This window comes from Danio aesculapii, chromosome 25 (assembly GCF_903798145.1).
Source record: "Danio aesculapii chromosome 25, fDanAes4.1, whole genome shotgun sequence".
NCBI classification, from domain to species: Eukaryota; Metazoa; Chordata; class Actinopteri; order Cypriniformes; family Danionidae; genus Danio; species Danio aesculapii.
In genome coordinates this window covers 20,095,723-20,121,848 of record NC_079459.1, presented here as the reverse complement: position 1 = coordinate 20,121,848, position 26,126 = coordinate 20,095,723, and the positions used below count along the sequence as shown (strand labels likewise).

The 26,126-nt window shown below is 40.7% G+C and overlaps 2 protein-coding genes across 2 annotated transcripts in view; one reads left to right on the top strand and one right to left on the bottom strand.

The window, feature by feature from the left end:
- The window catches only part of cnot1 (CCR4-NOT transcription complex, subunit 1), a 28,769-nt gene extending 12,725 nt beyond the window's left edge, over window positions 1-16,044 (top strand). The window contains exons 5-49 of the mRNA XM_056451898.1: window positions 1,637-1,705; window positions 1,791-1,845; window positions 1,939-2,142; window positions 2,231-2,399; window positions 2,519-2,645; window positions 2,965-3,075; window positions 3,309-3,479; window positions 3,574-3,701; window positions 3,794-4,034; window positions 4,113-4,232; window positions 4,343-4,465; window positions 4,549-4,700; window positions 5,992-6,142; window positions 6,235-6,436; window positions 6,550-6,672; window positions 7,036-7,160; window positions 7,274-7,560; window positions 7,650-7,728; window positions 7,817-8,047; window positions 8,128-8,268; window positions 8,361-8,540; window positions 8,623-8,739; window positions 8,825-8,935; window positions 9,011-9,088; window positions 9,178-9,355; window positions 9,433-9,581; window positions 9,669-9,965; window positions 10,042-10,182; window positions 10,275-10,379; window positions 10,465-10,584; window positions 10,668-10,862; window positions 11,033-11,175; window positions 11,263-11,371; window positions 11,454-11,623; window positions 11,710-11,941; window positions 12,049-12,294; window positions 12,386-12,549; window positions 12,700-12,817; window positions 13,077-13,178; window positions 13,252-13,425; window positions 13,691-13,840; window positions 14,093-14,273; window positions 14,743-14,875; window positions 14,951-15,085; window positions 15,166-16,044. Of these exons, the coding sequence (XP_056307873.1) occupies window positions 1,637-1,705; window positions 1,791-1,845; window positions 1,939-2,142; window positions 2,231-2,399; window positions 2,519-2,645; window positions 2,965-3,075; window positions 3,309-3,479; window positions 3,574-3,701; window positions 3,794-4,034; window positions 4,113-4,232; window positions 4,343-4,465; window positions 4,549-4,700; window positions 5,992-6,142; window positions 6,235-6,436; window positions 6,550-6,672; window positions 7,036-7,160; window positions 7,274-7,560; window positions 7,650-7,728; window positions 7,817-8,047; window positions 8,128-8,268; window positions 8,361-8,540; window positions 8,623-8,739; window positions 8,825-8,935; window positions 9,011-9,088; window positions 9,178-9,355; window positions 9,433-9,581; window positions 9,669-9,965; window positions 10,042-10,182; window positions 10,275-10,379; window positions 10,465-10,584; window positions 10,668-10,862; window positions 11,033-11,175; window positions 11,263-11,371; window positions 11,454-11,623; window positions 11,710-11,941; window positions 12,049-12,294; window positions 12,386-12,549; window positions 12,700-12,817; window positions 13,077-13,178; window positions 13,252-13,425; window positions 13,691-13,840; window positions 14,093-14,273; window positions 14,743-14,875; window positions 14,951-15,085; window positions 15,166-15,244 (6,816 nt within the window). The 3' untranslated portion in view covers window positions 15,245-16,044. The remainder of the gene's footprint in view (window positions 1-1,636; window positions 1,706-1,790; window positions 1,846-1,938; window positions 2,143-2,230; window positions 2,400-2,518; window positions 2,646-2,964; window positions 3,076-3,308; window positions 3,480-3,573; window positions 3,702-3,793; window positions 4,035-4,112; window positions 4,233-4,342; window positions 4,466-4,548; window positions 4,701-5,991; window positions 6,143-6,234; window positions 6,437-6,549; window positions 6,673-7,035; window positions 7,161-7,273; window positions 7,561-7,649; window positions 7,729-7,816; window positions 8,048-8,127; window positions 8,269-8,360; window positions 8,541-8,622; window positions 8,740-8,824; window positions 8,936-9,010; window positions 9,089-9,177; window positions 9,356-9,432; window positions 9,582-9,668; window positions 9,966-10,041; window positions 10,183-10,274; window positions 10,380-10,464; window positions 10,585-10,667; window positions 10,863-11,032; window positions 11,176-11,262; window positions 11,372-11,453; window positions 11,624-11,709; window positions 11,942-12,048; window positions 12,295-12,385; window positions 12,550-12,699; window positions 12,818-13,076; window positions 13,179-13,251; window positions 13,426-13,690; window positions 13,841-14,092; window positions 14,274-14,742; window positions 14,876-14,950; window positions 15,086-15,165) is intronic.
- A 2,181-nt stretch (window positions 16,045-18,225) lies between these two features.
- Window positions 18,226-25,520, bottom strand: setd6 (SET domain containing 6, protein lysine methyltransferase). Its single transcript, XM_056451899.1, has 9 exons — window positions 25,357-25,520; window positions 25,153-25,236; window positions 23,975-24,119; window positions 23,758-23,899; window positions 21,880-22,074; window positions 21,650-21,785; window positions 21,396-21,576; window positions 21,174-21,316; window positions 18,226-18,829 (listed from the first exon to the last, which is right to left on the bottom strand). The coding sequence occupies exons 1-9, from the start codon at window positions 25,381-25,383 to the stop codon at window positions 18,500-18,502; spliced, it is 1,383 nt and encodes a 460-aa protein (XP_056307874.1). The 5' UTR covers window positions 25,384-25,520; the 3' UTR covers window positions 18,226-18,499.
- Window positions 25,521-26,126: the final 606 nt, after the last annotated feature.

Genomic DNA, 26,126 nt, shown 5'->3' with positions numbered 1-26,126 from the left:
AAGTCTGAAATATTCGTATGCGTTTTTTTCGTAATCATGCGAAAAATTTGTCACGTAAACAAACCTTGCACACTAATGTCTATGCGTGTTAATCTATCCATTACGAGAAAACGCACAACATTTCGGAGTCAGTTTAAGCAGGGATTTGTTCTCATCTCTTCTCCAAAGTAGAAACAGAAAGAGGAATAGACTGCATATCGTGTTCATCCAATAGAGAGGAAGGAGAGTTTAGCTCATTATTAAAGATCCCGAAGTTTATTTCCGGAAATCATTGGAATTTTGATACATTGCTTGTGATACTTTACACATTCACGTACGTAAACAAATCCTGGCATATTATATGACATTATAGTAGATCAGGGTATATGCAGGAATCCTAAAGATAATTTCAATACCTTTTTAAGACTTTTTAAAGACCTTTTCAGAATATTTTAAGACCTCATCGCCGCTTCAAGTTTTAATCTGTATCAAACCTTTAACTTAAAAAAACAGTTGCAGTTAAATAAATCAATATAGCACAACCATGCAGCAGAACTCCGCTAAGCTTGGAAGAAACAAAGCTTGAAAGAATTAATTACATGGTGTTTTCAGCGGCAGGCTTCAGCCACTGTTTAAACTCGTCTTCCTCCAACCAGGAGTACGCAAACTTACATTTTCCCATTTTGCCGTCTGTTTCGCTCTATGGTTTCGCTACATGTGGAGAGCGCCACATCACCTTCCCCTGTTTGTCGCAAATTGTGACATCACCTGTACGGAGGAGCATGGCTGGATGCACCCTGGCCCGAACCAATCACGTGGATCAAGCATGCTGTTGTTAATACTAGAAGGAAAATAAATATATTTATGCTTTTTTGGAATCAAACACTTTGGACAACGCTTGAACAAAATTTACGACCTCGTCAAAACGTGATTAAGAATTTTTTAATACTTTTAAGGGCCTTCATTTTCTCATAATTGATTTTTCAACTTTTAATACTTTTTAAGACCTCGCGGACACTCTGTAGATGGCGGCCGCATTGACGTATCAAAGCAACAGACCGAAAGCTGACCATGATTTCTATTATAATGTCTATGGGCAGTAGGTCAAATGTATGGAGAGACACACACACACACACACACCAAGCAGCAGCAGGGGAGAGGTGTGCCAGTCACTGAATCCAGCATATAAGGGTTCTCCGCTGTCCACCACATTCTGTCTTTATTCTATGCACTGTGTTTGTCATACATTTATCTGTAGCTCAAATGACGGCATTCTGTATTTAGGTTTTCGCTTGTTTGGTGGATCTGAACTGTCAAAACTCTTCTCAAATCACTTTTTTGGACGCAAAAGTTGGAAAAAATTGAACCCAGTTCGATTAAAAAAATGTATGACAGACGAATGTTTCAGAGGCAGTGTGTTAATATGATTCACTCAACGTGGTGATGAATTTATTTTTTAACGTGCGAAAATTTCAGATTCAGTGTGCAATAACCTTCAGTCCTTTTTTGGACATTTGTTTAGGAAAATGTTGTTCAGTGCAAAAAGTGACTAATGTGAAAATTCTTAAAGTATAGCCCCTTTAAACTTGTGTTCAAGTTGCCAGTTTTGTGCCTGTAGTGCTTTGTTCATTGGTTGCATATATCTGCTTGTTTGTAGAGTTTGAAACCGTCACCTCATTTATTTACTCAGCTGAGTAAAGTTCTCAAGCTAAGCAAGGTTCAGGAGGTAGGCTCAATTTTGCAGTATAATCAACATTTCTCTTAAATCACTGCAAGATTATATTAGTTTAACACTCTCTGGCTTTCACCAGGTGATTTTGGGCCTTGCTCTGCTGAACTCCAGCAACGCAGACCTTCGAGGGTTTGGTAAGTGTTCACTTCCTGACTCATTTTTGTGTGTTAGTTTCACTTCTGCAGAAAGTTTTTAACACCACAAACCTTGGTTTGTTTGTTTTACAGCTGCTCAGTTTGTGAAGCAGAAGCTCCCTGACCTCCTCCGCTCGTACGTGGACGCGGACCTCGGAGGGAATCAGGAAGGTGGCTTCCAGGACATTGCCATAGAGGTTCTGCATCTGCTCCTCTCCCATCTTCTGTTCGGTCAAAAGGGCTCGAGCGGAGTCGGACAAGAGCAGATTGACGCGTTCCTCAAAACACTGTGCAGAGGTTAGTGGAAAACTACCAGATGATTGCTTCCTGCTTGATATATTTGGATTGGAATTGTTTCTCACTCCTGTTTTTATTTGTGTCCCAGATTTCCCGCAGGAGCGCTGTCCTGTGGTGCTTGCACCACTGCTGTACCCTGACAAACGGGACATTCTCATGGACAGGATCCTGCCAGACTCTGGAGATTTAAATAAGACCATGATGGAGAGTTCTCTTGCTGACTTCATGCAAGAAGTTGGCTATGGCTTTTGTGCAAGGTATTAACACTTAAAAAAAAATAAAAGAAAAAGAAAAAGTTTGCTGTTATAAAGATTATATGTTTTTACCTAAATTGCAACCTGAGTGTTGGCTGATTGATTTATGCATGTTTCTCCAGTCTTGAAGAGTGCAGGAACATAATCCTGCAGTATGGGGTGCGAGAGGTGACAGCCAGTCAGGTGGCCAGAGTGCTGGGCATGATGGCCCGCACTCACTCAGGGCTATCTGACGGCATCGGCCTTCAGGTATGTGCTATTTAGCTGTTATTGTCAGCTATAATGACTACTAAAATAGTACTTTGGGTTTGAAATGAATTCAAATAAATCTTAAAATTGATTAGAAACATTAAATGGAAATTTTGAATAGAAACTTGTTTTTAAATGTTAAATTGCATGTTAGTACTTTGATCATTGTCTTGTGTACTAAGCTTTACGTAAACTACTCTATATAATGTAATGAAATATGATAAATATGTGAAAGAAATGACGTAAAACTTGCGTAACAAATCAGCACTGGCTAAAGTGTGATTTGGTTTGAATAACTGGTTTCTCTGTTTATTTGTAGTCCATCACCAATCCTGTGGGCGGTGGTGGGATCTGGAGTGACGGGAAGGACAAGAGTGACAGCTCTCAGGCCTGGAATGTTGAAGTTCTGATTGATGTGGTCAAAGAAGTGGTAAGCTTCTGGTTATTTTGGGGCGTTTAAACATTTCGTTAGTTTCTGAAGCTGGAACATTTTCTCAGTTAGTTTTGGCATATACGAATACACTGTGTGCAAAGCAGCAGTGATTGTTTTGCTAATTCCTTTTAAATTGTTGATTAACCTGGTCACGCAATCAAAGTTGATGATGAACAAACATATTTTAGGACTTTATTTTAGCTGTATCTGACGCTACTTATTCTCCTCAGAACCCTAATCTGAATTTCAAAGAGGTGACCTATGAGCTAGATCACCCAGGCTTCCTGATCCGGGACAGTAAGGGGCTTCAGATAGTCGTCTATGGGATCCAGAGGGGTCTGGGAATGGAAGTGTTCCCGGTGGATCTCATTTACAGACCCTGGAAGCATGCAGAAGGACAGGTAAAAAGGCACATAATGCACCACCAAGTTCAACTTTGCTGTGGAAAGATGTAGCATATTTACATTCAGCTGTATTTTTTTGTTTTATTTCCAGTTGTCGTTCATTCAGCACTCTCTATTGAGTCCTGAAGTGTTCTGCTTTGCTGACTACCCTTGCCATACTGTTGCTATTGACATCTTGAAGGCACCACCTGAGGATGACAACAGGGAGATAGCCACATGGTAAGTCTCAAACCAATTAATGTTACGTTTAATCTTTTCAAAAATGGTCAGTCTTGAATAGTTTTTATACCTTCTTCCACTTTGGTCAACAGGAAGAGCTTGGACCTTGTGGAGAGCCTCTTGCGCCTCTCTGAAGTTGGGCATTATGAACAGGTGAAGCAGCTGTTCAGCTTTCCCATCAAGCACTGCCCAGACATGCTGGTGCTGGCGCTCCTGCAGATCAGCACCTCCTGGCACACCCTACGTCATGAGCTCATCTCTACCCTCATGCCCATCTTCCTGGGCAACCACCCTAACTCTGCGATCATCTTGCACTATGCCTGGCATGGACAGGTGGGGGAATTTGAAAGAGAACGAAAGTTCTGTTTTTGTGTCATCGTATACTAATATGTGCCTGGGTCATGTTTCTAGGGCCAGTCCCCATCCATCCGCCAGCTGATCATGCACTCTATGGCCGAGTGGTACATGAGAGGGGAGCAATATGACCAGGCCAAGCTATCTCGCATCCTGGATGTGGCTCAGGACTTGAAGGTACCGATCACCTTAACTCCTGCACCTGTGGTTGTTCGACGAGTAGATGATACAGTCTTGGTAAAAACTGGTGTGACGACATTTTGTATGCTATTGTGTTTGTGTTGCAGTCTCTATCGATGCTGCTGAATGGTACTCCATTTGCCTTTGTTATTGACCTTGCTGCACTTGCCTCTCGCCGTGAATACCTCAAACTTGACAAATGGCTCACTGACAAAATACGGGAGCATGGGGTAAGTGAGCATTCATGGACATATTGTTTGGATTTGAACTAAAGCAATAGAAAAAACTGACCTGTTCTGTCCTTGTCCATTAGGAGCCATTCATCCAGGCATGCGTCACATTTCTGAAGAGACGCTGCCCCTCTATTATGGGTGGTTTGGCCCCTGAGAAAGACCAGCCGAAGAGTGCTCAACTTCCTCCTGAAACACTGGCTACCATGCTTGCATGTCTGCAGTCTTGTGCTGGGTATGTATACAGCCTTATGCCGGATTCAGACTACACAAAATCAGTCGGATTTTGGCTTTGTTTATATTTCTGGATGGTTCCTAAATAACATTGGCCATCAGTATGCAGGAACTGATTCTTTTGTCATGTTGGGTGTAGGGCTGACCAATTAATCAATAAAATGATTGGCAAAAGCTCCGATTTGTCACATGAGGAAAGTGTGGTGACGTGATCAACAGTAAGAGGCCAGAGGGTGCTCTCACGAGTCTGACAGAACAGCTAGATATCAGACCCCCTAGTTTTTTGCGATTTCCACGATTGCTGAATCCAATGCAAAATCAACAAAAATTTGCTAAGTTTCTCGATCCTGCTAAATTTTTAATTTGACCACAAAATAATCGCAAAAAATGTAAATCTTAAAAAACATCCTATTCCAAACCATACAATCAAGTTATATTTATTTCAGTTTGCAACTAATTGTTTTACATGATTTATAGACATTGCATATGCAGCGCACGTGATGTTTTTTTAGGTGTATTAAGGTACGAGAAGCCGTAGCACATGTCCTGAGTGAGGTACATGATGTCAGATGTCCGGGGAGTGAAATCTAAGATAAAGTAAGGTTGTGGATAAAAATAAGAGTTATACAGCCTTCCTTTGGCTCAATCTCTACCGTATGTTGTTATTATTATTATTAATATTATTTATTTTATTTTTTTATTATTATAATTATTATTATAATTTTTTTTCTCGCAAAATTGTCCGCAAATTTCTAGGAATTATCACCACAAATTAAAAAAGCCAGGAAATACCAGCCTATGGAAAATCCTTATAGCGTTTGAATGATAAGCAGAATATTAAACTGCTTTCATTTGATCCAACAGGATTATCTAACACGTGAGCATGACAACATGTGGTTTGTCTGAGTTCTTATAATTTTCCTGATAATAATGTATGTAGTAATGCAGTGCTTTTGTCACTGCTTAGAATGCTATTATGAAACATGTTGTGTGTTGTATTCTATGTAAGAAGACGCATCATTTCACAGAATAACTTGTTTACTTTAAAGTGCATGACAATCATATGCGATTTATTGTTCAGCCCTAGTATGGTATGTCATAGTAGGCAACAATTAATATCCGTGGTGCTTCATGTTGTCCTAAGGAGCACAGAAATTTCTGCAACCCAAAAATTTATTTTAAATTGCACAAGTAAACATGGTGACTATCATAACTGACAGAACACAGCATTATGCATGTACACATTAAGCAAGTGGTTGGGTTGAGGTTAAACTTTTATTATCTTTGAGCAGGAGTGTGTCTCAAGAGCTATCAGAGACAATCTTGACCATGGTGGCCAACTGTAGCAATGTGATGAACAAGGCTCGGCAGCCGCCACCAGGTGTCCTGCCAAAGGGACGAGCTCCTAGCACCAGCAGTTTAGATGCTATCTCCCCTGTGCAGGTAACCATGCCTTTACCAACTTATTGAATATCGATATCAGTGTCAAGATTCCCTGATGGTGGTGTTCTCAAATCTGTCCTGTTGTGTTCCAGATGGACCCTCTCTCTGCAATGGGCTCTTTAAGTCTAGGTGTCTCGTCCACCTCTCACACCCCGAGCATGCAAGGATTCCCCAGCCTGCAGGGCTCTGCCTTCAGTAACCCCCAGTCCCCAGCCAAAGCCTTCTCAAACCTGCCCAACCCAAACCCCAGCACAGCTTTCCCAGGAATCAACCCCCTCTCTTCACAGCTCCAAGGTACCATAAGGCCACTGTGTATTAATGAACTTTGATTCCAATCATAATGAGGCTGTACATTTTTGGTTACAAATGAATTAGAATTGAACGTATTTCTTAAATTGCTTCCTTAGGTCCTCTGAGCACAAGCTTGTCTGGGATTGGCTCAGGTTTGGGCATGCCCACCGTCAGCAGTGATGTCTTCAGCGCCAGGAAGATGAGCACACCGGGGCTAAACCCCCCAACCTTTCAGCAGAGTAAGATTAAGGCCTGCTAGTGGTGATGTAGCTGAGAGAGGTCTATGTGCCTCAAGCTGTATTTCCTCTTGAAAGTAGCTCTCAGTGCCTTAAAGTCTTTTTGACATTTCAGAGTCTGTTTAATCTGTATAATTTTCATCTCTGCACCACAAAAAAAAAAGTAAATTCTGAGAAATCCAAAAGGAAATACAGGTCAGTCTGCATTACTGTGTGATGTTCTTGACAGCTAGTTTGGATACTAAATTATGAAGGAAAACAGGCTGTTTGCCAGGAGCTTTTTTTCTGAATTTGCACTTTATGCATTTAAAATCAGTTTATAAATAGATGGAAGTGTAGTAACCGGTTTTTCCTCCTCTGTTACAGCTGACCTCTCTCAGGTGTGGCCCGAGGCAAACCAGCACTTTAGTAAGGAGATTGACGATGAGGCCAACAGCTACTTCCAGCGCATCTACAACCATCCGCCACATCCCACAATGTCTGTGGACGAGGTGAGTGTGCTAATTGGAACTGAATAAATGGAAAAGTGCTTTAGTTCACTAAGAATTTCAAAACTTATTTTTTAGGTTAAGCTTTCAAGTTCATTGCTATTATTTCAATGCAGGTGCTGGAGATGCTGCAAAGATTTAAGGACTCAAACATCAAGCGGGAACGAGAAGTTTTTAACTGCATGCTGAGGAATCTGTTTGAAGAGTACCGATTCTTTCCTCAGTATCCAGACAAAGAGCTGCACATCACCGCCTGCCTCTTTGGGGGAATCATTGAGAAGGGTCTGGTCACATACATGGCGCTGGGCTTGGCCTTAAGATACGTCCTGGAAGCCTTACGCAAACCTTTCGGATCAAAGATGTATTACTTTGGGATCGCTGCACTAGATAGATTTAAAAATAGGTACTTATTTTGGTTCAGCAAAAATAGAGCAAATTTTATTTACATTTTGCTTTTGATTTATATTAAATCTGAGCTACTTTCTTTCTCAGACTGAAGGACTATCCTCAGTACTGTCAGCACTTGGCATCAATAGCCCATTTCCTACAGTTTCCACACCATTTACAAGAGGTAACCTAATTTTCATTTTATATTCTGATAATTTTGATATTTAAACTTTCAGCTGATTAGATTCCTGTTGTCCGTTTTCTGTGTGTAGTATATAGAGTATGGCCAACAGTCAAGAGACCCTCCTGTGAAGATGCAAGGCTCCATTACCACCCCAGGCAGTCTGGCTCTAGCCCAAGCGCAAGCTCAGTCTCAGCCCCCTAAAGCGCCCCAACCTGGCCAAGCCAGCACCTTAGTGACTACAGCCACCACGACCACCACCGCTGCCAAAACCACCACCATCACAAGACCTACAGCTGTTGGACCTAAGAAGGATGTGCCAGTGCGTAAACAAGTCACTTTTGCAATGTAGCAATGGTCTAAAATGAACTGATGTTTAATATTTAAAAATTTCTTCTACAGCCTTCAATCAACACCACAAATATTGACACCTTGTTAGTGGCCACAGATCAGACTGAAAGGATTGTGGAGCCCCCAGAAAATGTTCAGGAGAAGATTGCTTTCATTTTCAATAACTTGTCCCAGTCAAACATGTCCCAAAAGGTGTTTGTTTACAAATTATATCTTTGGTATTCGATTTAATGACTTGTTTGTTTTTTGGTTTAAACCCCTAAACCATCTCTTTGTGTTTGAAGGTGGAGGAGCTAAAAGAGACTGTGAAAGAAGAATTCATGCCCTGGGTTTCTCAGTACCTGGTGATGAAGCGTGTCAGCATTGAGCCCAATTTCCACAGCCTGTATTCCAACTTCTTGGACACACTGAAAAATCCAGAGTTTGTCAAGATGGTTCTCAATGAGACTTACAGAAACATCAAGGTAAGGCTTTTTAAAAAATTAATCAATTTATAACCATAAATGGGTTATAAAAGCTTCATGTGGTCTCTCTTTGTTATCGCAGGTCCTCCTTACCTCGGATAAGGCAGCTGCTAATTTCTCAGATCGATCCCTACTGAAGAATTTGGGTCACTGGCTTGGAATGATCACCCTAGCTAAAAACAAACCCATCCTGTATACAGTGAGTTTATTTATTATCCATCACCTTTGTAAAATGTGTATAGCATGTGGTGTTATACCAGGATTCATGCATTATGCTCATATAGGACCTGGAGCTGAAATCTCTTTTGTTGGAGGCTTATGTGAAAGGCCAGCAGGAGTTACTGTATGTCGTCCCTTTTGTGGCCAAAGTCTTGGAATCAAGTCTGCGGAGTGTGGTAATAATGAGTTCTCCTAATCATAACATTTTTTTATATATCATAACATAAATTAATTGGTGCCCTCTTTTGTAGATCTTCAGACCGCAGAACCCTTGGACAATGGGCATCATGAATGTACTGGCTGAACTCCACCAGGAACATGACTTAAAGGTCAGTAACCTCTCTTTGATGCTAAAAGTATAGTGCACAGGTTTTTGATGAATTGTTTTTTATTCAGTCCCACAATTCTGTTGTTGCAGCTTAACCTTAAGTTTGAGATTGAGGTGCTCTGCAAGAATCTGTCTATGGACATTACTGATCTTAAGCCAGGGAACCTGCTGAGAGACAAAGATAAGCTGAAGACCTTGGAGGAGCAGCTCTCTGCACCAAAGAAAGAGACCAAGCCTCCTGAAGAGTTGCTGCCTATAGTTACAACAGGTATTACACTAAACTGGACAAATTGTTAATGACATGTTGTTTGCGATATTTTCCACTTCTGGTTTAACCAGAAGCAGACTCTGTTCCCTTCACAGCTGCTCCCTCCACTCCGGCCACCACCACGGCCTGTACAGCCACCGGGCCACCTACACCTCAGTTCAGCTATCATGACATCAATGTGTATGCATTGGCTGGACTGGCCCCACACATCAACATCAATGTTAACGTTAGTTTCTCACTACCTACCAATTCATTAACTATTTTCAAATATTGTTAATTAATACACTAACCATTTTTACCAAAATTTTTATAGATCCCACTGCTACAGGCCCACCCTCAGCTGAAGCAGTGTGTGAGACCAGCAATCGAACGTGCCGTACAAGAGCTTGTGCACCCAGTGGTGGACCGATCCATCAAGATCGCCATGACTACCTGTGAGCAGATAGTCAGGAAGGACTTTGCTCTAGACTCAGAGGAGTCTCATATGCGTGTGGCTGCTCACCACATGATGCGTAACCTGACTGCCGGCATGGCCATGATCACCTGCAGAGAGCCACTGCTCATGAGCATTGCCACCAATCTGAAGAACAGCTTTGCTGCAGCTCTTAGGGTATGGGAAAATTCAGGTTTGTTCTCAAATTCTTACTCATTCCCAAATTTAGACTCACTGAGCATGTCCTTTTCAGGCTCCCACACCCCAGCAGAGAGAGATGATGGAAGAGGCGGCTGCTCGCATTGCACAGGACAACTGTGAGCTTGCATGTTGCTTTATCCAGAAAACAGCAGTGGAGAAAGCTGGCCCGGAGATGGATAAGAGACTGGCAACTGTGAGTGCATGGGCACATTTTTAATTGCTACCAGTCAAGCAATAGCTTCTGGTAAGGTCTCAAAGATTAAACACCATTTTTCAACCTCACAGGAATTTGAGCTGAGAAAGCATGCTCGCCAAGAAGGAAGACGCTACTGTGACCCCATGGTGCTCACCTATCAGGCTGAGCGCATGCCTGAGCAGATCAGACTTAAGGTGAGAGATCTTCACAAATGTCTCAAAGGTCGTTGATATACTATTCTGTATGACAATATTTGATTCTGTTTTGCTGCTCCTCTAGGTTGGTGGAGTGGATCCTAAACAGCTGGCTGTTTATGAGGAGTTTGCCCGCAACGTTCCAGGCTTCCTACCCAGTAATGACCTGTCCCAACCAACTGGTTTTCTTGCTCAACCAATGAAGGTATAAAGCCCTTATTCTTGAAGAGATCTTGTTGGGTTATCACATGATGGAAGCAACTCACAGGTTCTTTTACTGCATTGCAGCAACAGGCATGGCCCACTGATGATGTGGCTCACATCTATGAGAAGTGCATTTCTGACCTGGAACAGCACATGCATGCAATTCCACCTGCACTGGCCATGAACCCACAGACCCAGGCCATACGTAGCCTGCTGGAGGCAGTTGTCATGGCAAGGAACTCCCGTGATGGCATTGCTGCCTTGGGACTTTTGCAAAAGGTTAGATACATTGCAGTACAGTAGCTCTTAAGAAGCAGAAATATACAGTTTAGCTTAATTTTAAATGAAACCTAATCGAAAAGATGAACTGTAAAAAAAGTGATCAAAGATGCAAGCTAAATGCTTAAAGGACTGTATCAGCTTAGATCTAAGAAACCTCTCATTCTCAGGCTGTGGAGGGTCTTCTTGATGCCACCAGTGGTGCTGATCCTGAATTGTTGCTAAGCTACAGGGAGTGCCATCTGTTGGTGCTAAAAGCCCTACAGGATGGTCGTGCCTACGGTCCACAGTGGTGCAACAAGCAAATCACCAGGCCAGTACTACCACTGTGATATACACTTGTATCTCAAGCATACATGGTTATCAAAGGCCCTAACCTTTTGTTTTACACACCCTGCAGATGCCTGATTGAGTGTAGAGATGAATACAAGTACAATGTTGAAGCTGTGGAGCTCCTCATCAGAAACCACCTGGTCAACATGCAGCAGTATGATTTGCACCTAGCTCAGGTGAGGATAGTGTCTCAAGGACTTTAAAAGGAACCATTATAAACAAGCAAATTCTTAAACCCCTATTATTATTTTTTTGTAGTCCATGGAGAATGGGCTCAACTACATGGCAGTGGCATTTGCCATGCAGCTGGTGAAACTCTTGTTGGTTGATGAGCGCAGCGTGAGCCACATCACTGAAGCAGATCTTTTCCACACCATCGAGACCCTGATGAGGACCAGCGCCCACTCCAGAGCCAATGCTCCTGAAGGGTAAGACCCACTTATCCTGCTGGTCATACAACTGACAGTCATTCCTATTAAAAAACTAACTTGTATTTCTTTTCTCTAATCCATAGTTTGCCACAGCTTATGGATGTTGTCCGCTCCAACTATGAGGCCATGATTGATCGTCACCATGGTGGGCCAAATTTCATGATGCACTCTGGAATTTCTCAAGCATCGGAGTATGATGACCCACCAGGCCTTCGAGAGAAGGCTGAGTACCTTCTGAGAGAATGGGTCAATCTGTATCACTCAGCAGCTGCAGGAAGGGACAGCACCAAGGCCTTCTCTGCATTTGTTGGCCAGGTCAGAATTTTTTAAGGAGCACTCAATATGCAGAAGTCTTAAGTAGGTTTCTCTCAAGGTTAGAATTACTTTACCTTATTCTGTTCCATCTGCTTTTTTCCCTGTAGATGCACCAGCAGGGTATCCTAAAGACTGATGACTTGATCACTCGCTTCTTCCGGCTGTGCACAGAGATGTGTGTAGAGATCAGTTACCGCGCTCAAGCTGAACAGCAGCACCCAACTACCAGTCCTGCCATTATTAGGGCCAAATGTTACCATAACCTGGATGCTTTTGTTCGGCTTATCGCCCTTCTGGTCAAACATTCTGGAGAGGCCACCAACACGGTCACTAAAATTAACCTGCTCAACAAGGTTTGAACGCTTATAAATAGATTGAGATGGCTTAATGTTGACTTTTTGGGGGGAGGTTTTGGTTAATGCAATGCTTCCTGTCCTGGTGTAGGTTTTGGGCATTGTGGTGGGTGTGTTAATCCAGGATCATGATGTGAGGCAGACAGAGTTCCAGCAGCTTCCATACCACAGAATCTTCATCATGCTCTTACTGGAGCTTAACGCACCAGAGCATGTGCTGGAGACCATCAACTTCCAGACTCTCACTGCCTTCTGGTAAGTAACATGATTGTCTTTAGGTTCAATCACATTTACCAGTGTTTACCAGTGAATATGTAAGACCAACAAAGTTTTCAAAGTGACTTTAGCAAAGCTTTGCTTCATATATCGCTACAGTATAGATAATGGACATTTGTCTCTTTTTAGCAACACCTTCCACATCCTGAGGCCGACTAAAGCACCTGGTTTTGTGTATGCTTGGCTAGAGCTCATCTCTCACCGCATCTTCATTGCCAGGATGCTTGCTCACACCCCACAACAGAAGGTCTGTATCTGCAGTGGGATTTGTCACTTGTCAAGAGTGTACAGTCATGCTTCAGGGGGCCATTTCTTGCTGGGGTTTTTTCTGACCCATAGAGAAATCAAGGTCCTTAGAAACATTTAGTAGGTTTGCTGGAGCTAAGCTAAAAAAGGAAAGTTGCCCCCCAGGAGCAAGATTAGACATCCCTGATATTCTTCCTAATCTCATATACATGTCAGTCTATTGCAGAACACCTTCCTAAAACATCTGTCCTTGTTTGCAGGGTTGGCCTATGTATGCCCAGCTGCTGATAGACTTGTTTAAATATCTTGCACCCTTCCTAAGGAATGTTGAACTCAACAAACCTATGCAAATTCTCTACAAGGTATGAACTTGACTACAAAAGCATGTCTAGTATTTTTGGTTCATTTTGTGACCGTGCAGTTTTTTCCTCCAAGGGAACACTTCGTGTGCTGCTTGTCCTGCTACATGACTTCCCAGAATTCCTGTGCGACTACCATTATGGATTCTGTGATGTCATCCCACCCAACTGCATCCAGCTGAGGAATCTGATCCTGAGTGCCTTCCCCCGCAACATGAGGCTTCCGGACCCCTTCACCCCTAATCTGAAGGTAGTAATGGTGATGCATTGATGTTATTGTAATTCAGGCTTAAAAGGTACATGTATGCTTGAGCATGTCCATGAGACAATAGGGTGTCCCATTCTTCATTTTAGCCCCCTTTGCAGCCAATATCTGTCATTGATGTGCACTCTTTTGACAAACTACTGAAGACTTCAACACGACAGTCAAAGTAGCATTTTGTGACGAGTGGTTTGTTGTGCCAATTGGGACTGGGCTGTTGTGGAACCTGAAGTAATTGCTATATGTTCTCTAGGTGGACATGCTGAGTGAGATCAATATCGCTCCCCGCATCCTCACAAACTTCACTGGTGTGATGCCTTCCCAGTTTAAGAAGGATCTTGACTCCTACCTTAAGACCCGCTCTCCTGTCACCTTCCTCTCTGAGCTGCGCAGCAACCTGCAGGTAAGAAGGCACCTCTATACCTTTGATGTGCTGCCTCGGTTCAGGATTCTTTTTTTGGATATTTGTCATGTGGAAATGCCACAGATTTCCTGAAATAAACTTTGCATTTCGGGATAATCCCATGCAGCTCTTTTACAGAGATGAATATTTTTGCTCTCCATGCAGTGGATCGGATGAACAAGATATATTTCCTCTTTAGTTTTAGTGAATAATTACTAATAATTATTCCAATGTTTCCAATCATTTTTCCAGGTGTCCAATGAGCCAGGCAACCGCTACAACATTCAACTGATCAACGCTCTGGTGCTGTACGTTGGAACCCAGGCTATTGCCCACATTCACAACAAGGGCAGCACTCCCTCCATGAGCACCATCACACACTCGGCACACATGGACATCTTCCAGAACCTCGCAGTGGATCTAGACACTGAGGGTGAGATACAGAATGTGTTCTGCCTTTTTTTTAAATACACGTCCTCTAGCTTAAACTTACATTGACTGTGTCCAAAACCGCCTACTAATCAGTAGGTACTGCATTTCAATTTCAACTCGATCGTTAGAAAAGTATGTTCTATACAGTATGAATGCGAGTAGTATGAATGGAACTCGGACGTACTTCTGACATTTTGTCATGATGACCTACCCGCAAGAGTTGCATCTCTTCACTCCCAATCATGAATTCTCTTGCGGGGCATCATGGATTAGAGCAGTGTGCATCGGATGCAAACTTCAGAATCTCGCCAGAAGTAGTAGGTCATCCGGGTACTTCTCGCATTCTGATTTTAGAATTATATGAATTCTGACATACTACTCTGCTCCTATACTGTTTTTATTGGACTATATATAGTATGGAAGTATGTGATTTTGGATGCAGCCATAGTGAATTGCTCTTCTCCTTCTAGGTCGCTATCTGTTCCTGAATGCGATAGCCAATCAGCTGCGTTATCCAAACAGCCACACACACTACTTCAGCTGTACCATGCTGTATCTGTTTGCCGAGGCCAATGCTGAAGCCATTCAAGAGCAGATCACCAGGTATATTGAGTTACCTCGATGTTGAAGTGCTTTAAAGTACTTGTCTGTTAGCTAACGAGTGATGGTGTCATTCAGGGTCTTGCTGGAGAGGCTGATTGTGAACAGGCCACACCCATGGGGTCTGCTCATCACCTTCATAGAGCTGATCAAGAACCCTGCCTTCAAGTTCTGGAGCCATGATTTTGTGCACTGCGCCCCAGAGATCGAGAAGTAAGGGGTCTAGCAAGACATATTCACATCGTTTGTATTTTATGTGAGAAGAAATACATTTTTTGTTTGTCTGTCTGCAGGTTGTTCCAGTCGGTGGCTCAGTGCTGTATGGGGCAGAAACAGGCTCAGCAGGTGATGGAGGGAACCGGTGCCAGTTAGGCTGCAGGAACTGCTCCTGTGCCCAGAGAGAGAGAGCTCTCCCTCTCCCCAACCCTTCATTTGCCCCATCAATGGCCCTGCACGTCTGATCGACACACAGCCAGCACTGGATTCCTGCTTGCCTGCCACTGGGCGGTATCTGACCTGAGGAGTTTTGTTTTTGGTTTTCTTTTTTTCCCTCCCTCAACAAGTTAAAATGTTCAATGTAAATATTAAAAAGGGACGTGTAAGAAGCAGATTGAGTTATTTTGTTGAAACTGAGGCACAAGCTTGAGCACATTTCACTCCTTGCTCTTTGGCTCCCCCTAGCTCTCCATAAATTATTTTTGCCTTCAAGACTGATTGACTTTTTTTTGGAAGCTTGGTAGTAGTGGCTGAGGAAAGCGGTCTTGTTTTATTTCCTTTTTATTTTTCCTTTTGTGGTTTGGTTTTTAAGGGGAGAGCTATCAGTGAGCTGATAGGATCGGACTGACGTCCTGGACTGCAGGGAGGGGGTGGGGGGGTCACTGGTTTGCACCTGTGAGGAAACAAATCTTGGGTTGGAGGTTCTCCCTGGCACTTGTACAATTGTGGAAATATTCAATTTGTTGGTAAATTGGATCTTCGGAGTTTGTACAAAGATTCAAATTGCAGAACAAAAAAAGGACCAATACAGCTCATTTTGTAAGGATTTCGAATGTTTTGTAAATGTATTGGTCCGCGTGTTGTATTTTGTAGTACTTTGTAGTTGCCTTTAGTTCCGCTACTTATTTCCTGTATGTATGCATTCTGTAGTTACTGCATTAAACACTTGAACTGCACATTTGCTTGCTAGTCATTTAATTTGATTCTCTGTGCTAATGTTTTGAACCGATCATGTAATGCAGATTACAAAAAAAAAAAAACAAGATTTGGTTCGTCCAATCCACTTGTTAAGTGTGACGTCATGCGAATCAGCTTCCGGGTCCAATTGCTCTATCAATCTGTATGGGAAGACTCAACAAATGGTAATAATAAACATTTACAAAGCGTTGTAAAACATTCGAAAATCATGATCACTATATATATATCTATTATATATATTTTAATGCCTAAGTTATTTTGTATAAATTAAACTATTGGGCTACAGACTGTCATGTACACCATGATTGTGTATAAAATTCACTTTAATGTGTGATATGGCTAAAAAGTGGTCATAAACGAATATTATATCAATTTAAATGAGTAGCAGCTTGGACCCGTAAACAATACTCCATACTTAACGACTTAACAAGCAGAAAGGAATTTGCATTATTGTGAGTTTCTACTGTGTTTAACGAACACTTTTTTTCAGAAATGGGCTTATTTTACAAGTTCCCAAGAGTTAAAAAGTTAAGATGCACCATTTTCTTAACCCATTCAGCTGATTTCCAGCTTTGGCGGGAGCACTTTTAACTTGGAATTAATGATTGAGTCACATTAGACAAGTGGTCTCAAACTCAATTCCTGGAGGGCCACGGCTCTGCAGGTTTTAGCTCTAACCATGTTCAACTCACACCTGTTTAATAGTCTCTATTAGTCTTGAACACCTCGTTTATTTGGATCAACTGATTGATTAGAGTTGGAGCAAAACTGTGCAGACCTGCGGCCCTCCAGGAATCGAGATTGAGACCTATGCATTAGACCAGGGGTACTCAATCCTGTTCCTAAAGATCTACCTTCCTGCAGAGTTTAGCTCCAACAATGATCTAACACAACTAAAGCTGCAGTCACATTGGACTTTTCTCCCCATAGACTTTCATTCCTATGCATGCGAATACGTCAGACCGGAAACGTAAGCTCATGCAAAATGTTTCGCAGTTGCAAAGTTCAAGCTTGGTAAACTCTGACCTGCGAAATCGCATTACTTGCTGCGTGAAAACAATCGAAGATCAAAACATGACCTCTCTGGACAGAAATTTTAAATGTGTACCAATCGCTAGCTTTTTTAAATGTCTAATCGTATTGTTTAACCCCGCCCATTTTTGCAGCAGCGTACGAAACTCGAGTGTGACCACCGCTTAAGTAGGATCTGAAGGAGCACTTGGTAATTTTAGACAGGTGCGTTTGATCAAGGTTGCAGCTGAACTCTGCAGGAAGGTAGACCTCCAGGAACAGGGTTGAGCACCCCTGCATTAGACCATTAGCATCTCACTCAAAGTTTGATAATTTACCTATTTAAAGCTTGACTTCTGTATTAACATTATGCACTAAGACAATGAATGAAATGAAAAGTTGCTATTTTCCAAGTTGTCATGGCACGGAACTATACTCCTATTCCAGCGTAATAATCAAGGGACTTTATTGCCGTATCATGATATGATGACAAAGTTCCTTTATAATTACACGACAACAAGAGTACAGTTCCTAGCCATAATAACTTAAATAGCAATGCGTCTTAGTAAACAATGTAAATACAGAAGTGGAACATTATTAAAAATCTAATTAGATTCAAAGATCTAAGCTAAGTGTTCCTGCCAGAACAATTATCTCTGTATAATGGTTGTCTTGATCACGACAGTGGCATTTTACCAGTGTTCATTTCAAGAGTTCACCTAAAGGATGATGTATAATAAGCTTGTTTGGCTTGCTGTCCCAAGAGAGGGCACAGAGCTTCATCACGTTCGCAGGGGGACAGGGGAGATTGAGCTCAGGTAGATCTCAGAACTCCCCCACTGATGTGGCTAAAGGTGATCTGCTTTAAGAAGGAAATACTGATGCTGGGAGCTAGACTCTGCTGCCAGTTTAGCTTAGTCGGTTGGGAGAAAACCGGCGGAAACCCCACGCGGACACAGGAAGTGTTCTTGCTGTGGGCCAACAGTGCTAACCACTGGGCCGCCTAATTGAGGAGAATTGGAGGAATGGGGGTTTCTTTATTAAGACTGGTTATTTATAGTCACTAAGGAATCATCTGATTGGAGAATCATGTATTAGCTCATGCGGGACCGGCTGTGGTCAATCATAAGCACGTGATCGTCTCGCAATTAATTTATAAACTTCATTTTAATCAATCCAAATCTGCCAAGTGTGAACACCCTTATTTACCACAAAATATAGATGCATTTTTGATAAACGCCTGAGAGATGTATATGTAAATGGACTTTTTAAAGTGACCAGAATTTGTGACCTAAATATGTTTCACAAAAGCTCAGAATCATTCAACATTTGCAATTGTTACAGAAATGCTTCTTCAACACAATGTTTCCCAGAATGCAGTTTCAGCACTGTCTGTATAAGAATGTTTGTGGAAAGCATGCTTTAAGATGCAGGTTTGGTGAGCTGCTGAATTCGCTGCAGGATGTTCTTCTGACCGAGGCGCACATACAGAGCTCTCCTCTCTCTACTGCTGAGTTCAGCCAGAGCTCTCTGATCCTCCATCAGCCTCCTGTCTGTCTCGACATCCTCATTATAAGAGTCCAACGTCATAGTAGCTGCTGCATACAGGAGACGTTTCCACCCCTCGGACAAACCAGCCAATCCTTCAAAACTCAGATCCTGCTCCATTTTATTATCGTCGTCCTCATCATCTTCCTCCCAGCCTTCGTTTTCACGAAAGTCCTCAAATATTTGTGAAGACATACACAGGACCTAGACCACAAATGTAGCATTACAATTTTGCAATCGAATTATATTTATCATGTTATCATAACATACACTCACTGGCTACTTTATTAGATACACCTGTCCAATTGCTTGTTAACGCAAATTTCTAATCAGCCAATCACATGGCAGCATCTCAATGTATTTAGGCATGCAGACATGGTCAAGACGATCTGCTGCAGTTTAACTAAGCAACAGAAAGGGGGGAGAAAGGTGATTTAAATGACTTTGAACGTGGCATGGTTGTTGGTGCCAGATGGGCTGGTCTGTATATTTCAGAAACTGCTGATTTACTGGGATTTTCACGCACAACCATCTCTAGGGTTTACAGAATGTTCTGAAAAAGAGAAAATATCTAGTGAGCGGCAGTTCTGTGGGTGCAAATGCCTTGTTGATGGCAGAGGAAAACAGCCAGACTGGTTCGAGTTGATAAAAAGGCAACAGAAACTCAAATACCCACTCGTTACAACTGAGGTATGCAGAAGAGCATCTCTGAAATCACAACACGTCAAACCTTGAGGCGGACGGGCTACATCAGCAGAAGACCACACCGGCTAAGAACAGAAAACTGAGGCTACAATTCACACAGGCTCACCAAAAATAGACTATAAAAGATTGAAAAAACGTTGCCTGGTCTGATGAGTCTCAATTTCTGCTGCGACATTCGGATGGTAGAGTCAGAATTTGGCATCAACAACATGAAAACATGGATCCATCCTGCCTTGTAAAAAGGTTTAGGCAAGTGGTAGTGATGTAATGGTGTGGGGGTTAATTTCTTGTCAAACATTGGGCCCATTAGTACCAATTGAGCATTGGGTTAATGCCACAGCTTACCTGAGTATTATTGCTGACCATGTCCATCCCGTTATGACCACAGTGTACTCATCTTCTGATGGCTACTTTCAGCAGGATATCGCACCATGTCATAAAGCGTGAATCATCTCAGGCTGGTTTCTTGAACGAGACAATGCGTTCACTATACTATACTATACCATAATCTTTTGAATTATTTAGCCTGACATGTTTACTGTTCCAAACTATTATAAATCTTGCAAAAAATAGAATATATTGTTTTCGAAGGGGAAAAAAAGTAGTTGTTTTTTACCCAGACATTTAAAAAGAACATATTTTACAGCAGTAAAACACAATAACGTGATATTTTTATCCAAGGTTATCATACCGTCAGAATCTTATACTGGCCCATGCCTAGTGTGGAGTTGAAAACATGTCCATTGTATTCTGATGCTATGGTAAGCTATAAAAAGATTAGCATTTTAGTTTATATTAAGCACAAGGTTTTTTTGTTGTTGTTTGGTTGTTTTATGGATGCAGATTTGATTTGTTGGCCAAAAAATTGATTTATTGATAGTATGAACCTATTTAAAGTTCAAAAGTTCTCTTGTAACCTAATTACAATTGCACCCAAAGATGCTTCTCCTTCATTCAACTTTGGTGAATGTATCCTTAGCCAGGAAGAGTTTATGTCATCAGGTGATATCCAACGATCATTGGGCGTTTCAACCCTAAACCAAAACACCCTCAATATTGGTGGTTCAGCAGTGGTGGCCAAATCACTCCCCATCAACTCCCCCTTCGCTTCCAGCTAAACTCCTCTCTCTGCTCCATATCCAGCAAGAAGCTCTCTCTGCTGCCTTCCCCATCCTGCGAACAGTTATCTTTCTCTCCCTCCCCATCACCCCAATGGCTGTAAGCATCCTCCATACTGACTGGGCGGGGAATCCTCTACAGCCGACCTCAACTGGGAAGAGCCATGCTTGCCAACCTTTCCCCCTTCAGTCACGCAAGAGGTTCTGGTATTTGGCGCTCTTCCTCTCAAACGCTTGCTCACAACCCTCTTCCCATGGGACAGTAAGTTTGATGAGAGTGATCTTCTTTGCCTCTTCAGACCACAGTACTGCATCAGGCCTCAGGGTTGTCTGGAAAACCGGGGGGAATTGCAGCAGTCTTTCCCTCAGGTCAGATAAGTTCTTGTTGTTACTGTGGTTGGTTACTTTTGACCCGCTCTTACAAACTTGATTGATGTATTGCTCTCCCGTGTGGTTGGTGTTTCTTGCATCTCTCTTGCTCCAGGGTGTTAGCGAGTGTCATGAGCAACTTTTCATGACGCCACCTGTATCTACCTTGGGCAAGTGCTTTTTTACACCCTGACAGAATGTGTGCCATGGTAGACCTCTTCCCAAAAAGATTGCACAACCGTATAAATGTCATCGCTGTCTGTCTTGACAACTTTAAATATGATTATTCAATATGTCTTGAATATGATGTATCGAAGTGATAAATTATTTTGAAAAAAAATGAATGAAATGTTTACCTTTATTGTGGTGTAGAGCTCATGATAAGTTAAAGATCCAGACTGGCCAAATATAAAGACTCCTTTCTCTCCGACAACCTCCATTTCACACAACATCTTCCATTTGTCCTCTAAGAGCTGCTGATCTGCTTCACTTCCTGCCACTGCAATTGTAATAAAAAAACGTATAAGAAGCTTCATTCTGTGTTCTAAACAACTTTAATAAACATTTGAAAGCATCACCTTGCGCTGCAGCTTTGTACACAGTGGCCATCTTAATATCTGCCGTATCGTTGATATTATTAGGAAATGGCTCCGCAAATCCATACATGTGGAGGAGCTGCCAGTTTGCCATTTGCCCGTATGTGTTGAACACCTCCTCACCCTTCCTAATACGCCGTATCGACACCATCTTCAAACACTCCTAAAAACATGAGCTGTGAGAGATCGAAGCATCCACCACAATAAACAAAAATAAAGATAGATGATAATAATACAGGAGTGTATTCCAGATTGGCATTGTGCTTGGAAATGTGATTCAGCATGTCGGCCATTGGCACCATCATTGGTAGGTTTGGCTCTTTTTCGTCATCATCTTCATCTTCATCATCATCTTCTACAGGCTCTTGGAAACTGAGATGAGAAAATGTTAGCAAACATGATGCAGCTAATATTTATATTCAAGCTTGTTCTGCTGCTGCTAATTAGCATTTATAAGATTCCTCACCTATAGGCCATGACAAATGCAACGAGGCTCTTGTAGAGCTCCAGGTTGTGCTTCTCAGGGTCCCACAGGTCAGGATGGGACTTGATGAAGGGGAGGACCACGCTATTGTACTCATCCTGGAGTTTTCTCAGGTCAGTGATGACTGACTCAGGGATTCCTGTGCCTTTCAAGAGTTTATCACGCTCATTTTCAGACCTTCAAAACACAAGTTAATTAACATGTTATTAACAATCCTCAGACCTTTAAAACAGTCTATAGAGATTTTAACCTGTTTTAGCAACATGTAGCAACACGTTTGTAGTATGATTAGCATATGGATAACATGTTTAGTATGTTTCTAGGTTAATTAACGTGTTGTTACCAATCCTCAGGCCTTCATAACAGTCTGTAGAGATTTGAACCTGTTTAAGCAACAAGTAGCAACACGGTTGTAGTATGATAGCATGAGGCTAACATGTTTAGTATGTTTTTAGGTTAATTAATGTGTTGTTACCAATCCTCATGCTTTCATAACAGTCTATAGAGATTTGAACCTGTTTTAGCAACACGTAGCAACACATTTCTAGTATGATTAACACCTGGCTAACATGTTTAGTATGATTTTAGGTTAATTAACATGTTGTTACCAATCCTCAGGCCTTCATAAAACAGTCCATAGAAATTTGAACCTGTTTTAGCAACATGTAGCAACACGTTTCTAGTGTGATTAGCACATGGCTAAAATGTTTAGTATGTTTCTAGGTTAAATAACGTGTTGTTACCGATCCTCATGCCATTATAACATTCTATAGAGATTTGAACCTGTTTTAGCAACATATAACAACACGTTTCTAGTATGATTAGCATGAGGCTAACATGTTTAATATGTTTCTAGGTTAATTAACGTGTTGTTACCAATCCTCAAGCCTTCATAACACAGTCTATAGATTTGAACCTGTTTTAGCAACACGTAGCAACATGTCTGAAGTATGATTAGCACAAGGCTAACATGTTTAGTATGTTTCTAGGTTAATTAACGTGTTTTTACCAATCCTTAAGCCTTCATAACACAGGCTTTAAAGATTTGAACGTTTTCATAAACGTGTAGCAACATGTTTTTAGTATGATTAGCACATGGCTAACGTGTTTAGCATGTTTCTAGGTTAACATCTCATTAACACATTTCTTATAGGTTTTAGTGCGTCACTAGTTGCACAAGTTGCTAGAATTTATCACACTCCTCTGACTTTTTCTGTTAAAGGTCTAAGCACAGAGGCACAGGAATTCTAACAACATGGTAAAACATGTCAGTCATTTGTTAAAACCTGGTAGCCAACAAGGTCAGACAAAAAATGTGACGAATTCTAGCAACTTTGTTAAAAGCAATGCACTAAAACCAGAACTAGAAATGTGTTAATAACATGTTAATTAACCTAGAAACATGCTAAACATGTTAGCTATGTGCTAAAACATGCTGTTTTGAACATCTGAAAATCAAGGCACAGATATTTTAACATGTCAAAACATGTTAGCCTTTTGTTAAAACCTAGATATATCTACATGTTTAAGATATAGCAAAACATTTCTATCATGTTTTAGCATATGGCTAACATATTTCACCATGTTGCTGGAATTCCTGTTAAAACACAAATATTACGACTAAGAATTGAACATTTTAGTATTAACATGTTTTGAGCATGTTCAACAAATGGCTCACATGATTTACATGTTTTGCTAACACGTTTCTAACATTTTTAGCGCATGGCTAACCTGTTTTAGCATGCTGCTTGAATTCCTGTTTTAGAGGAGTTTATCGTTCTCCTCCTTGGACTGTCAAAGCTCAAACATCATCACCATAATACTCCGTAGGATCAGTGAAGGATATCTTAAAGGTCTTACCAGAACATGGGTTGATCCAGAGTCCTAAAATTTGGCCAGAGAGACAAATATGGTTTCCAGTGGGATGTTGAAGAAGTGTACTCATACAGGAGACTCAGAAGAAGAGGAACCCAGCCTGACGCACTCTCCAAACACTTCTTTCCTAGAAAACAAACATGAATTCAAGATATGGAGGCTACAGAGAGTAAATTTTGAATACATCTGAAAGTTTCCATACCTTCTTCCAGCACTTTTTTGACTTTGGTAGTGCCCTGATGCAGAAGAGCATCTCTGGGAATGGAGAACAGGACGTGTCCCTCTTCAATGTCCTCTTTGGCAAGCATACCATATTCTGCTGCTGTACCCTCTTTACTTAAGTACACCTACAGAAACGAAAGTATTCTGTGGTAAATGAATCTTAAGTTTATCACAATGACAAGAGTTTGTATAATCAAGTATTTTGTACTTAAAGTGAGTTCACATTCCCAGAGATTAATATTGCCTCACCATTTACTTGTTCCAAACATGTTTAAAATCCACAATATAAGTAATTTAAAAAAATGTTGGAAACCAGTAGATTGACACCCATAGTAGAAAAAGAAAATACTAAAGAGGTCAATGGCTAGTGTCAACCGGTTTCCAACATTCTTCAAAATATATTATTTTGTGTTCAACAGAAGAATACATCTCAAACATGTTTAAAACAAGTGGATGGTGAGTAAATCATGAAAGAATTAAATTTTGGTAAACTGTCCTTTCAAGGACTAAAAGAAAAGAAAATAATTTTAAAGTTTTAAAATATAAACGTTACATTAAAAAAGTATACAATTGTAAACCTTTTATATGAATTAAAATCATAAAACAAAAATGTAAATAAACACGAAAATAATTTCAAAATAATAAATATTAGTAATACTATTATTTATATTATAGTAATAAATATTACATAAATACTAAAAAGGCCCTGATTAATATTAAACACTTACATATAAAATCCAAAAAATAAATTGAAGCTTTAATATATCTGTTAAAACTTTTATATACATTGAAATATTAAACTATAAATATAAAAATCTCTTTAAAAATATTAATACAACACAAAATATGCGAACAAAAGTAAAATGACTATTATAGCTTTTTACTAGCAATCTTTTATTATGAATTTATTTGAGTTGATTTAACTCAGTTTAAAATCTAAAAAATATATATTTATTTAAAAATAATATTTTATAATTTTATGTAAATCTGAATGAATATTAAGTATAACGTCCCACATTAACATAACATTTATATATGCATAACATCATACATGCATACAACGTTAATATATATGATATGTATATCAAATATGCACACATTATATTATTTGTGTATTTAATTTATTTGCAATAATTATAAACACACACACACACTTACCTTATCGCTGAGAGTGAGCTGCACACTTTCACACCACAGCAAGAAGTTGTTCAGGGGCTCCAGCACACACTTCTCATCACCTGTCTAAAGGTACACATTATAATGAACACACTAACTCTAAAACATCTGTGTCTGAAGATCAAGTGTATTTTAATAAAGTGTGAACAGTCACTACTAACAATTTGAGAAAAAAATCTAACATACCTTTGGTCTTTTTGCTTCCGTCGCCATTTCTTTAAAACGCAACCCCGTCGTGAGTGATTAAAGTCTATATTGTTATAGTGACCACCGCACGAAAGTACAATATAAAAATGTAATGATATATTTTCCTATAATGCCTCCATGTGATAAGAGGCACTGTTCACTTCTTCTTCTTTCAGTGTGTGCAAAAACACAGCAGAAGTGTGCACTGGCGCCCCCTACTACGCTTGCCTGAGAGAACCGCAGAAAAACTAATCAAAATGAAGCGATAAAATCCTCAATATAACGATGTTTTATTAATACTAAGGTAGACCTTAAAATCAACGTACAGCTATCTGTATATTTTCGATAAGAGAGTCAATCTATGAGTCCTTAATTGTTTGTAGCACATCCCACATGTTTTTGAACCATACTAATGTACTTAAATCTATCTGTTGTTGTGATTATGAAGTTGCTGTAGTGACACAACTATATTTATAAATTACTTCAACCTCTACTCTACAGCATAGCGTTGCCCTTGGGCAACAGAAAGTTTTCTTAAGGCTCATGCTAAGCACAGATTTTTTTTTTTAATGATTGCAACATCATTAAAATGTTAGAAAAAGCATAAGTAAAACATCCAATAAGGTGTGGGAGTCACTCTCAAGCACCGTCTGAAGGCGGGACTTCATTTTCTGACTCATGGTGACAGGAGCACATAGTGTGAGAAGAAGGTAAGATTATTTGCTCAATTACCTCATTTAAAGTAACATGTACTGTACAGAAATGTGTGT